This window comes from Pseudopodoces humilis, chromosome 8, assembly GCF_049639895.1.
Source record: "Pseudopodoces humilis isolate 2021_Gansu_Grassland_sample_001 chromosome 8, ASM4963989v1, whole genome shotgun sequence".
Classification (NCBI taxonomy): Eukaryota; Metazoa; Chordata; class Aves; order Passeriformes; family Paridae; genus Pseudopodoces; species Pseudopodoces humilis.
In genome coordinates, this window is record NC_142207.1 from 7,110,347 (window position 1) to 7,126,139 (window position 15,793).

Genomic DNA, 15,793 nt, shown 5'->3' on the forward strand with positions numbered 1-15,793 from the left:
TTCTCTGCATGGACTAAGAGGAGACTTGTTTATGGCCTCTAATCAGTAAAAATAAAGGTCAGCCTTTTTTCAAGCTTCTTTTCTTAATGGCTGTGCCTAAATGGATATTTCAACACTTCAGCTGTCCAGTTTTCAAAGGTGCTACAAATCTGTAGCTTTTGCTGATGTCTCCAACTAATTCATGTTATCTGGATCCTGTGAAAATCATGGAGCTTATATAGATGCTTGAAAATTGGTTTAGACATTCTCCCTCTAACTGGCAGAATTTTGGTCTGTAACATCCTGCTTCTGTGCACTGGCTCTGTGGGCAATGACATGGAACGTCAACAGACATTTCCCCCAAGTTAAAAGGAAGGCCAAATACTGTTCATTTCTAATCTGGTCCTACTGAGTTCCCATTAAGATCATACCATAATGAAATTCTTCATATTTTTAAATCCATTTCTTTATTGCATTTTCCATAACATTAGTGTGTGGGCAACCGGAAAAAGCTGAAACTTTTATTTGTATCATTTTACAGAATATTTTTACTGTCATCATTATAGGAACATCATCCCATCTTATAATGTTTCCTAGAACCACGATGAAAGCCAGGGTACAGAGAGCTCAACATTTCTAATACAGCATTTCTACAAATGAAATCCATTGTGAAAGCATGGAAGCTGTGTTATGACATCATTAGTGGCATGATGTTGAAAACAGAGGCAGCAGAGCAAGCCAAGGACAGCAGCCACCATTAAGAAGCCATGTGATATGAGGGCTGGAGCCTTCCTGATTGACTGCTAAAGACTAAATTGTTTTTGGAGCTTTTGTTTGTTTGTGGCAGTTTCATCACTTGTCCTGGTGATAGGAGAAGACGAAGTGTCTGGCTGGGCAGGAAATTTAGGTATGAAGACATTTATCTTCTTGTCTTTTTCTGCAAGGCAAATCCTGCTGGGTTTCTCCCTCCCATTCCATAAAAGCTGCCTGGCTGCCCAATTAGTGTGCTTGGAAAGAGGAAAGGGGGCTAAGGCTGATGTCACCCACAGGCGTCACACGCTCTGCTTTTAGCTCAGCGCTGTCCTTCTGTTCCTGTGAAAGTGTTGGGGAGCCCACTCTCTCTCCTCCACAGCCAAAAACTTTCATACAAAGCAGGGACTTGGGATTTCAGCTATCTCGTGCCATTCCTGGCAGAGATATTTGTGGGAAGTAGAACTTTTGCCTCCATATCCTGTTTCTCCGGTATGGAGTCTGGATGTCAAAGGATAGAAAAATCCAGATTTATGAATGCAGCATGATGTGCATAATTACCATTCATATTTACTCAGGGTCCAAAAGCCCCAGGACACAGAGCATGAAGACAAACATCTCTGTAGGTTCCACAGGCTCTGGACAGCACAAAACACTGGGAGCTTACCCAGGGCAGTCCAGGGGGAATGAAATCATCAACGACTCCAATTGGTACATCACGGTCTGCCTTGCTGCTGCTGGTGGCACAAGCATTTTCTAACCTGTGCTAAGCAATTTTGTGAGACAGTTGGGAGTTTAACAAACGTATTTCAAATTGTATTTTGGAGAAATCTCAAACATGGGGAGAACTGGTCATGTTCTGTTCATTGCAGCAGATGGCATCCCATTTGGTGTTTGTTAGCTTTGTTTGCAGCTCAATATTTTGTTTCTAGGGGAACTCAGTAAGTTAAATAATTTATCTCTCTAATGCATCAAGAAGAGTCTGATCCAAACTCTACTAAAGTCAGTACAAAACATTTGATTAACTACCACGTTCAGTGGATTAAATGCCAGGTTCTGTATGTTGAAGAGTATTTCAGATGCTCCCTAGTGAGAACAATAGGCCTCTGCCTTTCCATGGAGAAATTTTTGCCTGTAAATAAAAAAAATATTCAAATACTGACATAAAGCTTAAGAGACAAGAGTGTAGGACTGTGGAGATAGGGATAATGCTCTGGCTGAATGTCCAAATTGCTAAGCCTCTCTTGCTATTAAATTCCCCATTTTTAAAAAAAATAATATAAATAATACATTCCAGCTGCATTTGGAATTTAATCTAGTACTGCTAGCAGGCTGCTTTGAGAGCTTTGAAGGCCCCATAGCAGTGCTAAGCAAATAGTCATTATCACTTAATATTCTCATCAAGCATTCTTGCTGAAGATGGGATCTTGCATTACAAGGGCTAACTGTAAACACATTATTCCTCTGATGAGGAATTTTCATAATGTCAGAAGCAAATTCACACCCTGGTCCCGCAAAGAGTTTTGCATGGGCAGAACTCTACCACCTTCAGCAGTCCTGCTGTTCATACAGGGCTCCTACCCATGCCTGTGCATGGAGGAAATTTTTATTCCATTGTTATGAGTATTTGAACCCAAGATATTGAGGAAATCAACACTGAAAAGTTTGTTTGGTTTTGGTTTTGTTTTTTCAGGTTTTTGTTGGTTTGTTGGGTTTTTTTTTGTATTCTAATAAATATTAAATGCCTGCTCATTTTCAGCAACATTTTTACAAATTATTCATTCACTAGTATGGCCTGGCAACTTCTTTGTTCTGTATTTTCATCCAGATATTCTATTTGTATCATCTTTGGGCATTCAAAACGTGAGTGTACATTAGCTGTACAATGTGTCTGCATGAATTCCAGTTGTATTTTAGTCCTCCTAGTGGCCTATTATATTAACAATATTACAGCCTGTGGTTTAGGAACATGTTTTATATCACCAGTATCTCACTGCAGTTGCAGCACTGATACTGCACTAACACTTCCGCATTGCTAAGGTCAACAAATCTCCTAAAGCATTTGTCCAACAGATGCAGTCACATGGCAGCTATCACTTCACACATTTCTCTTTTTATACAGAAATTGCAACTAAATCAATGCAAAAAAAACCCCACTACATTATTCTTTCCCTGCAGGAAGTCCACTGTGGGAGCAGGAGCCTATGCTGCTTCTTCACACCAAATTCCTTCTTCAGTCATTCCCAACAAAGGTTTTCTCATAGCCAGACAAGGGGAGTCAGAATCCACAAAACCAGGGTTCCCAGGGTATCTTTTCACTGTGCCTTCTTTCTCTGAAAAAGCCTCAAGCCTTACCAAAATATCACCTCCCAACCTAGGGAAGGCCTTTTACAGCCCAGGTGGGCTCAGCACAAAGAGCTGCCAGGCTTTCAGGTCCCTGTTAGATGCTTAAGCTGAGCCTTGCTGGTATCCAGAGAAGGTGGAAAGGCAAAGGTCTGTCTAGAACTTGTCCTTGAGTTTTCTGCTTTGAGGCTGAGCCCCTCACAGAGAGTTTGCAACCAGTAATGCCTCCTGCCAGATCCCAGTGGGAGATATTCTGTATGCCTGGCTGCACCACGAAGTAGGATAGAGCTTCTCATGACCAGAAACAGATGTACTCGTTTCTAAAAGATGAAGTAAACACATCTAAATCCATAAATTAACTAAAATTCCCCTCGGATCACAGCCAGATGATATGCATGTTAATCAAAATGGATATCACTGCTTTAATTCAGTGAGGAGGCAAGTTCAACATTTATAAATCTCCTGGCTGTAGGAGCTTCCATCTGCACCTGTAGCAGTGGTCATCTTGGTGCCCAGCACTGCTCTGCTTAATTCTAAATAATTCTTATTTCTAGTAAATCTAATTCTTAATTCTAATAATAGAGAAGCAGTGTTTCTTTTTGAGCATCCTTTAGAGTTCAAAAAAGGGTTTTCACCTGCCATCAGCACTTCAGACATGAATTGCTATTGCCTGCACTTACCCCAGTGTGCATGTTGTACACACAGAGTAGGTGCTTTAAGAGTGTGAATGGCTGGCCCCAGTGTCAGGAGCAGGCAGAGAAAACTGCAGGGAAGGGATCAAAGGTCCCACACCCCAGTGGGCACCTCCCTGTGGCCACATGCATGGGAGCATTGCTGACACCCCTTCAGCCACAGGCAGGCACCTGCAGCTCTCCCAGCTTTCCCTGGGAATCCAGGAGCTCCAGCCAACAGGTCTGGCTGGGAAAACCTGTCCTCCAGCACATCTGAAACTCAGACATTCATTTCTTAGCTTTTACATTGCATTTTTTTTAATCTGATTATCTTCCAAAAAGGTTTTCTAAATTCTTGATTAATTTTTGGGTTGGCTATTTAACACAGTGTTTGGTTAACTAATTCATGTAGTTGTTTATAATTATTGTCTCCCTATGAAATCATCTTAATAGAAGATTGGGGGTTTTTGTTTTCTTTCCAGTAGAATAACAAGTTATTTTATTATTCAAACAAGGCTTACTTCCTGCTGTTTTCAATAAGATTTTTAATAAATATGTAAATTTAAAAATTAATTTACTGCATACGTTTGGCAGCATGATTCTTGAACTGACAAAAGTTTGATGGATTGTAAAATTATCCTCCATAAAAATCATCAGTCACAGTAAACAGAATTTATCAGCCTCTGGTAATTCTACAGTTTTTTCTTCATCTTATCTCCCGTTAGGAACTCACTTAAAATTGATTATAATATAGTATGTTTCTAGAAACGTAATTCATTCATATATTAATTAGATTTTAGGTTAATATCCTATCATGGAATAGGACATGAGCCAATAGTGTTTTCCAGTTGTTACAGAACCGCAGCAGAGAACTCTTGATTACTGTTCCCATGTGGTTTAACTGCCAGGCCTAATCACTAATCAAATTCAAACAACATAAAATGGAACATCCTTCATAGCATTTATTTTCTAGCTGACTTATACTATAGGCTTTTTATTGATACAACTTGCTGTACTGAAATGAACTAAAAATTGAAGAGAGGATTTATCCTTCTACTTTAATTTGGTTTTGCAGCCCGTACTTGAAACTCTGTCTTGGATTTTTGTGCGTGTTGTGCTGCTGTCCCTGAAATACTCTGCCCTACAGCAGAGATAAATTGTTTGCATAAATTTAGAAAGTCCATGTAAATAACTGTACTGTTATGTAGGATTTGATAGCAGATGAATTTAAAACACAGGTTTCCATCTGCAATTCATGCTTTGCTCGAATCAGTGCTGAAAACCATGCAGCTGATGATATCAGCTGGAGAGGTGGCAAGCACAGTCGTGTAACCAGCATCATTATTTACATCTATCCTGTCCCACTTTCCTCTGGTTACAAGGGAACTTCTCTAGTGTCATTGCAGAGTCAGAAAACAGAGTGTATGTGGTTCAGGCTGCTACAGATTTACTGGGAAGAGGGATTCTACCCAGTCTTCTTACTGGGAAGAGCCTGGGCTCCACCCTCTTCCCCTACTTCTCCAGGAGCTCTTAGCCCTGCCCCAGCCCCTAACCCTCACTTAAGGAAGTTGCAGAGGAGGGTACACCAGTGGGTTTCATTACTGCCTCTCAGAAGAGAGGTGTCACAGAAGGGGAAAGAAAGGGCAGTGGGTTTTGGTTAGAATCATTAGAGGTAAAAAATCTCTGTTATGCAGAGTTGATTAAAATCTGTAGTGGAAAGGGAAGTGTCAGCTTCAGGCTCTTAAAATAAACTATGTTGTTGGATAGGGTTTTAAGCAAGCTAATTCAAAATTTTTTAACAATGAAGACCCTGTTTCCAAATTTTAAAATTTTGACCTCTGCATTCCTGATGAGAGCATGGAAGAGCTTTAGTTCTGATGTGTGTGCACTGTGGACATGAAGGCTCCCTCTGCAGCGGCCCAGCTTTGCGGCCACACAGAGGAGAACTGATGGGTCTGGAAAGATTATTTGTCTCTTCCCAAATTTCCTTCTCCCTCAGAGGCTAAAAATAAAAAGCCCTATTTGCTGTGGAACTCATTCCTTTGTTTAAACTACCTCCCTGAATCATTTTGAGAACTTGCAAGAAGGGACATTCCCTTTCCTTCCTCTGCAGGTCTTCCAGCAGAGATTCACACTCACTGAACTCTCCCCGAGACAGCACAGCCCTCGTAATGCCCAAAACAAGCCAGTGTTCATAGCTGGGAGAATTATTTCTACATGGTTTTGCCATCCTGCTGATTTCCTCTTGATCCTGCCACATAATCTTGCTTCTTCAGTGGTTAGACTCAATTATATCTTAAAGGTCTTTTCCAACCTAAACAGTCCTGTTATTACATGATTCTCTTTCTACTGCTCCTGTCTTTTTACTCACAGGTCAGCTGGATGGTCACAGGCTATGACTCTAGTCCAGTAAACAAAAGACAGGATTAATACTGAGGAAAATCTTTACCCACTAGCAATTACCTTTAGCAGTACAGTCTTGGAGTGCAATTCCATTTTTCCAGTCCCAGAATTCCAGGTGACTGATGTAAGACATTACAGGCCAGGAGCTGAGGCATCACTAGAGAGAGAGAGATGGGATAAGTATCTTTGTAACTACCAAACTGAATTGTCTTATTCAAAAAAGCCAAAGGTGGAAGATGAAGACAGGTAAGAACACAGCTAATACTCAGGAACAGTAGTCTGAGAATAATTCGGCCATACAGAAAAAAATTATTTTGATTACTGGAAATGTCTGTGAGATTATATGTTACATGAGTACAATCCTGCATTTAACGAGTTTGAGAGAATTTTTTCTCATCAGGCAAATGGGAGATAAAACCTGTCTCTTTAAGAACTGCATATGCTACAGGATTTTCAAAAAAAACAAACTTCTAACTATATATTTTTTCCCCTCCTGGATTCAGGTCCATGTAAGTATTCTAATTAAAAAAAAAAAAATCAACCAAACCTCTAGTTTAGGATAAAATTTAGACTCTCTTTTTGTACAAAGCCCCTCCTTTATTAAAACAATCAGCCATACTTTCATCAAGGTAAGGATAACTACTTTTATTCAGTAGGAAAAAGCTCTGTATATTTAAATTCTGTGAGGTGAAATACAGTCTGATGACGACTGAAACAGTGAAGTTATTTAGGACTGCATAGTTCCAGTACCATTTGGTTATCACTGACAACATAACCCTTCCTACAATTCTGTCAAGGAAGAGTATTCACCTTCAAATGGTTAAGTTCAATAACTTTGTCACCAGTTTTACCTTCCAGCACGACTCTTTTTCACTGCTTTTTTTCAATCAGTAGGAAATCAGAGAAATTTTGCTATTTAACTCCCTCTACAAGAAAAGCTAAAAGGATCTCTGAGAAGTTAAGTGAATCCTATACGTCTCTTGTTCATTTTCAGTCCATCAGGTTCTAAAAACTGAGTAACAGCTTCCTTTCTCACCATGGATATTTCTTCCTTAATGCCTTGTGGTGAGCTTCTGATTGCACTAAGCATTGCTTTTAGTGGGTAGATTCCCTCTGTGAGAAGCAAAATTGGTGATTCTGCCAATGTGAACAGAGTGAGGCTGTGCTTTGCCTTCTGGAGAAAGTACTGGTGTTTAATTGCTTTTCTTTTTAATGCATCGCCTCAACACACTTGGCTGAGCACCAGCACTGTTATCATTTTCCAAGGTATTGTCACTTAGAATTGTATTTTCTTATTCCTTTTTAAATAAACTTTGTCCATGCAGAGTTGATGCAGCCAGTGGCCGTTCTGTGGCACTATGACAAAACAACCAATTTGTGCCATTCACTTTGTACCTGAACAGAAGGCAAAAGGCCTGGGAACTCAGACCTCAACATCCTGGTTTATTAAATTATAAAGAAGTTCAAAGAGGGTTGGTGTAAACCTAATCAGGTCAAACAGTCTTGTCATGTCAAGGAAATATTCATGTATGAGGATGGTAATCTTGGCATTAGAATGCTGAATGTACTGAGGCATCTCATCATTTTATGAAAATTATGCTTTTGAAAGCATAAGGCCCAATTCACTAAACTGAATTCTTTTATCTCCTAAACCACACAAGAATTCAAGCTATAGACAACGTAAGTCTCAGCTCCTCAGCCACCTGTTCTTTAGGCAATAGTTGTTTGTCCAGATCTGCAGCCATGAATCATACACAGTTTGTGCTAATCAGCTGGTTTTCTTCTAAGGTAATTCACTTAAAATTCAGGATAATGAGAAATTCTATTCTTGTGATACTAAAATATATTTGTAGATTTTTATACTCTGAAATACAGTAGGGTAAACTTTGATTATATTGTCATTGTTATATTACCCATAGTGCCATCAGGGGATGATACATACCAATGTATATCTAGCTTTCCTATCAACTGCAGAACAGACTAATTAACTTAAAAATGCTTCCTAGAAATGCATTTTTTCCCCACAAAAGAAACTGGCACTTATTGTTTATCATGGAAATCTGATGGTGTGTCTCTGAGCATGTTATTATCTGCTACAGCGAAATAATTTTAGGATTTCTGCTCAAGTAGAAAAAAAGGAAAATGATTCATTATTTCAGAAATTATTTTACTGTCTGTCCAGAAAATAGATGAAAGCCTCTGACAATGTACAATGGAGAGCAAGGCTTATCTTATTATTTAAAGTTATGCTTTAAAGAGAAAGAGGTTCAAACATCCCATTTTTAGCTCAGCTGTAATGCAGTTACAGCTTTCACCTTTGTAGTTTGCTGGATGTGGCTCTGTAACTATTTCCAGTGCAGTGTCACTCGCTCACCTGATGTTCAATGAGATCTGGAGACTGTTCTCTTTGCACAGAGAGCCTGCATGGCATTCTGTCCTGGCTGGATGACACACAGACACTGCCCAGCCCTTTCCACATCTCACCTTCTACTGCAGAGGGCTGTGTGACACCAGACACTTCAGTGAGAAGTTTCTTCTGGTTAGACTAACACATCTCTGCTCAGAAAACTGCCCTGTATCTCCCTGCACCTGCTCTACAAGAAGCTGTGAATGTGTTAAAATTGTCTCACTAAACAGGTTATGTATGAGCAGCCTATGTGGTGCTGCAACAGCATACCCTGCTTAGACCCATTGTGTCCTAAATACTAACAGCTACAGCAGTTGGAGGATATCTAAATTGGAAGAACTGTGAATTTAAAATAAGAAATAGTGGCTCCTGGGATCAACTTTACCCTGAGCATATGCAGACAAAGCAACAAGCAATTTTTAAAAAGAAAAAAATCTAGAAAATTGTTTTCCCTCACAATAAAGTTATGTGCAATAACTAAAAAACCAAAAGGGAACATACTTTGTATCATCTGTAAGAGATAGATCGGATCTGAAATGAAAGACCTTGAGTTATACAATTAAGTATTGATTTTGTTGATCTATATTTAATTCTCATAGCAATTTTGTTGTTTTTACCCAATAGTGTTTTGCAGTTATACTTCACTTGAAGCAATACCCTTCTTGCTTTTGTGTTAATCTAAAAACTAAATTGCCCAATGCATGAGAGAGATAAATAAAGTTTGTTTTGTTCCTTTTTGTAACTGATTCTGAGCTCTTTAAAGTGCTGGTTAACTAAACTTAGACAGCTGGAAAATACATTTATCCTGCAGAATGGTTCATTGCTATTTCTGGCCTCTGGCAGGACTTATAAGCATAGCCTCAGATATCTAGATAATCAGAGCTTCTGTGTGTTACCACATTCAGAAATGGTCTTTCTGCACGCGAGTGTGGGGTCCTTTGTGCTTGTGAACCACCCCATCCTTCCCTGCTCCTCCTCCCCACTACCCCTGAGGAACCCTTGTGCCCTTCAGAAGGGCTGCAGCTCCTCCTGCTCCTCGACCACACAGCTCTGGAAAGGCGTTCTACCCACATGTAACCTCTGGTTTTTACAGTTTGCAGAAAACCTAATTTGATGTATTAATGTAGAAATAACACCTATTTATAATGTATCAGTGTAACTGCAGGCTAGTTTTGTTTTCCTAATTTGCTGTGCTTGAAGTGACATGCCAGATTTTATTACATCACAAATGGGTTTTAGTTATTCCCTTTAGGATGTTGCCAGCAAGGAAACATTATTCTGATTCATGACTCATGGGTTTATTTCAAAGTGATGTGGCTCATGATGAATGTCTGTGTATGTCAGGAAGAGTTTCTCCTCTTCTGACAACTGGTCTCTGTTCTCAGGTGGTGCAAGGCACCCCATACTGGGCAGCTAAGAAACTCCAGCCCTGGGAAGCTCTCCAGCTATACACTGGAGTAAGCAAATGCTCCCCGTACCCTAAGGCCATAACAGTACAGATTTTCCATACAAAATACACTCAAGATAAGTAAAACAAGCTAACCATTGATCTGCTTTAGGGTGATGGGCCAGAGCTGTTACAGAGGCACTGTGAAAACTACAGTTCTTGTCTGCTCTGAGCCTTTTTTTTCTATTATCTGTCTCTTGTAGACCAAAACCTCTGACTGCATGTTTCTGTCTTTTCCCCTGATTAATACTTAGGAAAACATATAGTGCCCACAGCAAATGCAGCACTCACCTTGTTCACAGAACAGGTCAGAATAGACAGCAGCAAAGTCAACACTAAGGATGAAATGGTTTCAAGCATTACTGCTGAGAAGGATCCTGTGTGAGAGCAGCAAATACTGTTGGTCCCATCTTAGCTCTTGTAGCAGCACTGAGAAAAGTCGTGGGGTTTTTCTCTTTGCTGTGGTGACAAAACCATCTGTTCACTATGCAGAAAGCCACTCCTGAGATTTGATCACAGGAGAGACTTGACTGGAAGCCACGACTTAGAGGTTAGGTGCTCTCCACGGTTCTTCCCAAATCTCAGCCAGCTCTCCTGGTGTAGAACACACCAGCCTCACGCTCCACTCTGCGGAAGAAGCTTCTGAGTCACATTTGTGTGACTCTCAAATGCATTAATGAACTTTAAATAAATTAATTACTTTAAAATAAACAATGCTAATGTCTTTGGGCTAACCCTTGTTCTTTGTTATAGCTGTGACTCTGCTGCAGTTAATAGGAAATCTACATTAAAAAACCCCAAAGATACTATGTAACCACATACACAATTTATCAATCAAATTCTAACAATAGTTGTTTTGTTTTTGCCTTTTGTTTTATCTAGCAGCTTTTGAGACTGCCATGAATAATAAGAAACTTATTTAAGGATGAATCTAAATAAACAATCTTTGGTAATTTTTAACAAATTGTAGCTATAGTAACTAGAGAAAAAATTCTTAACTTGGATTAACATTTCTGTCCTGACATGCACCAAGGTTAAAGAAATGAGCAGTGACTTTTCAGCTCTAAGAATGTACATAATTGTGTTATTGTGAGAGAAAATGATTTGTTGATTGTACGGATTCTTATATTAATATCTCTGCTTAAAGTTTTATTTTTGCTTATGAGTTTTCTTTGTGTTAAAGAAAGGAAATTTTGGGGTTTTTTTACAGAAGGATGTAACTGGGCACTAGGAGACCTAAAAAGGACAACTCTATATCCAAAAAATACCCATAACTTATTTCTGAGTTGTTTCTTGTTTTGGTAACAAATTCTGCTTCCAATGTTAGAATTTACTTTCCCTTTAAGCTCTGATCTATTGTAGATGTAGGGATCTTTCACCAACAGGTTTCTCTGATGGGCTTCAGTTCGCTTCAACTTCACTTGATTCAATGTTTTTGCTTAAAATTTGTAGAGTACTTTTATTCCCTGCAGTTTCTCTAATGTACTCTATAAAATAAATGAGAATCTAGGGTGTGATTAAAGTAGGATTGTAATCTAGGTTGTGCCTGAAGGGTATAAAAAATTATTGGTACTGCGTATATGCAGGATATACCAGTGAATTCAGTCTGGTCTGTCCTGAGGTGTAAGTCCATCCTTCAGTAGGATAACCAAAATCCTCCTTGGATTGTGATGCTTCACCCAGACTGCTCTGTCCTGCAGACTCTCCAGGTGTCTGTGCTCCTCCTACCCAGGAGCTGAAATTGGCTCCACTTGAATCAATAAGAGTTTTATCACAGGCCTTACTAACTCCAGTATTGAGTCCTGCAGTCCCTAGTCTGTGCTAACTAGTCACATTCAATTTATCTAAAGAAAAGCTGTGAAGTGGGAAAATTAAAGACAAAGAAATATCATTTTGTCTGTCATATAATAAAGTATTTTAGGCTTAGCACTCTGAAAAGCAAAAAGTGCTAACGTGTGTTATTGATGCCGTGGCCGAGAATTTTCTCATCCGGCCTGCAGAGGAGTGAAACAGCTTTTTCAGTATTTCAAATGAGGGCAAAGGGAAGAACATTTTAAGGTGAAATTATGAAAAATTTCTATTGTAGGGTCTTAAATTTGTGTTCATTCCCATTACCAAGGGTAATATTCCTCAAGCTCAGAAAACATTTTAGTTACAGATATTGAAGACCTTAGTTTTAACTGTCATCTAAAAATAGAATCCAACACAACATTCCCTAAAACCTTTTAAACTTAATATTAATTAATGCACCAAGCAGAAAATGTTCATTTTCTAAGACTCCAGGATGTTCTGTTGCTTTGCTTAAGCTTGTTTGAAACATTTTCCAAAACCAGTAATCTAATCCATGCATTGTTATCTTATGGATTGTGACAAGATCAGAGCAAAAACAGTCATTGGACTGGCATGTCAATTTTTATCTAACTAGCCATCAAAAGAAGCAATCAAACTATGTAATAATTTGTCTTCCTCTCACCAAAGATTTCCAAGGAGAAGCAGCACAGTGTGCACATTTGACTGACTTGAAGCTTGAGTTCTTCAGAAAGTTCTAAGGACCCTTTACAACTGCACATGTAATGACCCACAGCATCCCCACATCTGCCCAAGCTGCATCTTCAGTGTGCTTCAAATGCCATCTCATTTTCTAGCCAAACAAAAATATTGATGCCTTGTGTTTACAATCATTTACTGATTCTGTCTTTGCCGTCTGATGGCAGTACCAAAAACGAGGAATGGCTCTGTACTCTGATGGCATATCTCAGAATGCTTCACTCTTATCTGCCCAGGAGCTTATTGACTGTTGATTGTAAAATGGTGAATGCTATCCCATATTTCTCTGGTAATATGATCTGTAAGAGAAGTTAGTTACTCAGATTTTGAAACACTCTGTATATGAACAGCAGGTCATTTTTATTGAGCTGCTCCCTACCCAGCTCCCAAATGATTCCTTGGTCAGATCTCTGATTGAAAATACCAGTAGCTAACAAAGGGATAAAATTACTCTGGCACAATCCTACTGTGAGTTTTTAATATAATGTGCTAATACATCGTCCAGTGTTCCCACAGAATTACACCACTTCTCCAAGAAGGCCTGGCCAATATCTGATTGATTCTGGTCTGTGGGGATTGGACCAGTTCAGTGTAATTTCCTGTCTTGTTGCTTTCTTGTCTATTAGAGAGGGTTTAGGTTTGTGGAAATCGATAGGCTTATACATGCAAAGTGTGAGGCTATTCCCTAGCAAGTTTCATTTGCATCCTTAATTTATGGAAAATGCTGTTTTCTCCTCTGCACTTTTTTTTTTTTTTTTTTTAAACTCTACTTAAACAAATACCTATTTAAACATAACCCCCAAAGTATTCATGCAGGAGAAGATCTAAATTACTGTGAGGATGCTGGAGATGTTTAACACATGCAGAGCCAGGGTCTGCTACTTAGGACATTAATAGCACTTGAGTGTTACATAAATGGAGTCCTATTTGTCTCAGCAGAATCATTAAAGTTATGATTTATCCTAAAATGGATACTAATGTTCTATTTGATCATAACAATTATTTAAACATCTAACAATCTATTTCCTCTCACCCTGTGAACTTTGGAAATATGGTAATGAATGGTGTACAATAGGATAACTTTTTAAGGAATATGCTTCCAATATTTCCCTTACTTTTACAGAAATTGAAGCAAACTGAAGACACAAAAGAAGATTCCCAGAACAGAGTATCTAAAATTTCCCTGGAGTCTCTCAATAAATTTAACAGCAATAATGTACTTTTATTAGAAGAAGAGAAGAACTGTCTGAACAAGGCTGAAGGACAGAAGGAAGAAAATGGAAAGAAAGAAGCAGCCTCCTTGCACAGCTCGGGTCGGCAGGATGTGGACAATTTGGAATCCTTGAGCGATTCCCTGTATGACAGCTTCTCCTCTTGCACCAGCCAAGGCTCCAACGACGTTTAGTGACATTTCCCAATGGGCTGCAGCACGGAATGGAGCTGAAGGTGAGATTGGAGTGAGGAGGGAGAGGAGACTGTGATTGAAAATTCCCCCTCGAGCTCGCTGTGCTCTCAGCAGGGTGTTCTGACCCCCCACCACACAGCAATAAGGCAGGGCAGTGTCACGGTGGTGCGTGGGACTCAACACACCCAACCCAACAAATACACAGAATAAAGTCTTAATTTTGCACTTTTGTGAATATTTGTACAGTTGTAAATACCTTGGGAAAATATATTTGTAGGGATACACGACAGCAATAAATATTAAATTGGTGCTATGCTCCTGTAACGGCAGATTACTAACTTAAAGAAATTGGTGTTAATATTAACAAGAAAAACTAGTAGATTTTTTAAAAAAGAGTTATAATTGTCCTAGTCTTAAAACTGTATGTAGAAACACTGCATTACCAGGAACTTGAGCCTGCCAGATTGTCTTTAATAAACTCTCATGGACTTCCTCTTAGCAAACACATTTTTTCCTTTTAGTGCAATTCCATACAGGTATTCTAGGGAAACATGCGTTTCAGTTATTACAACTTCGCAACAGGTGTCCTATTTCAAAGGGGTTTTGACTTTTGACACGGCAAGAAAATGAATAGATTAAAGCCTGATACTGCTGGCATTGGCTTCATCAATCATGCACATAACTGTTTGAAAGATCAGGGTCAAAGCAATTCACTGCTGACACAAACAGGAGTCTTGTAGGAATGAGAGCCACATGAACCACCCTGTACTTCTGACTGTAACGTGGCTTTTCAACTTCCACCTCCTCTGTACTCATGTCCCATCAAATTATGAATGTACCATTCTGTGTTAGCTTTTCTAGTCTCTGTCTGGTCTTAAGTATATTCTGAACACTAAGATTATTTTTTAAAAAACGAAACAACTCCTGTTTGTGACACACTAAGACGTTGGTGCTAACCAGTACTAGTTCAAACATATCTGGGAGCAGGGGGGATTGGCTTGCATTGGGTGTTTTTGTTTTTTTCTACAAAGGTTGTTTATATGTAACGGAGAGTCTATTTCAAAGGTTCTGTGTATTTTTTCTAGATGTGAAGTATTTATAACTGTTTTTTGTACAGCAATTGTAAACTAGATATATTTGGGGTATTTCTAGACTCTACGGTTTCTTTAGCACACCCTTGTTAATCTTTGAAATATTGTATGATCAGTGTTAATATTTTGTGCAATTTGTTATATTTTAAGTCATTTTTGCCGTAAACTTGCATCGTCTTTTTTCAACTTTTAAGAAATTTTCGTTGAAACATCTTTCGTAAATAAAACTTCTCTTGCCTAGCGGTGCCTGCTGAGGGGTTTTGGGGAGGGGATGCTGCGACAGCCCGGGCGTGCAGGGGTCGGGGGCACCCACCGAGCTCCGGGACCGCGCACGGCCAGGCGGCGTTCGGAGAATTCGTGACACGGGGCTGTTAAACAGCGATTTTAGCTGAATTAACTCTTCCTTGGAGCAGAGCTGGGAAACGATCACTGGGAAATAACGCGGTTATCCGGAGAGGAGGCGACCCACAGAGAGGTCCCAGCAGGGCCGGCGTGGGAGCAGCACCGCGGCCGCCGCTGCCCTTCCCTCCCCACGGGCGGGCGCTGCCCAGTCCCGGCGGCTTCTTCGCCTCTCTGGCTGCCCCATCCCGCTCCATCGCACCTCGTCCTGCCCCATCCCGCTCCATCGCGCCTCGTCCTGCCCCATCCCGCTCCATCGCGCCTCGTCCTGCCCCATCCCGCTCCATCGCGCCTCGTCCTGCCCCATCCCGCTCCATCGCGCCTCGTCCTGCCCCATCCCGCTCCATCGCG

At 39.9% G+C, this 15,793-nt stretch overlaps 1 protein-coding gene across 2 annotated transcripts in view; it reads left to right on the forward strand.

Annotated features, from left to right (window-relative positions):
* Nucleotides 1–15,737, forward strand: part of NCKAP5 (NCK associated protein 5) — a 278,701-nt gene extending 262,964 nt beyond the window's left edge. For both annotated transcript variants that reach the window (XM_088059072.1, XM_088059071.1), the window contains one exon: nucleotides 13,671–15,737. In XM_088059072.1, the coding sequence (XP_087915198.1) occupies nucleotides 13,671–13,952 (282 nt within the window). In that variant the 3' untranslated portion in view covers nucleotides 13,953–15,737. The remainder of the gene's footprint in view (nucleotides 1–13,670) is intronic.
* Nucleotides 15,738–15,793: the final 56 nt, after the last annotated feature.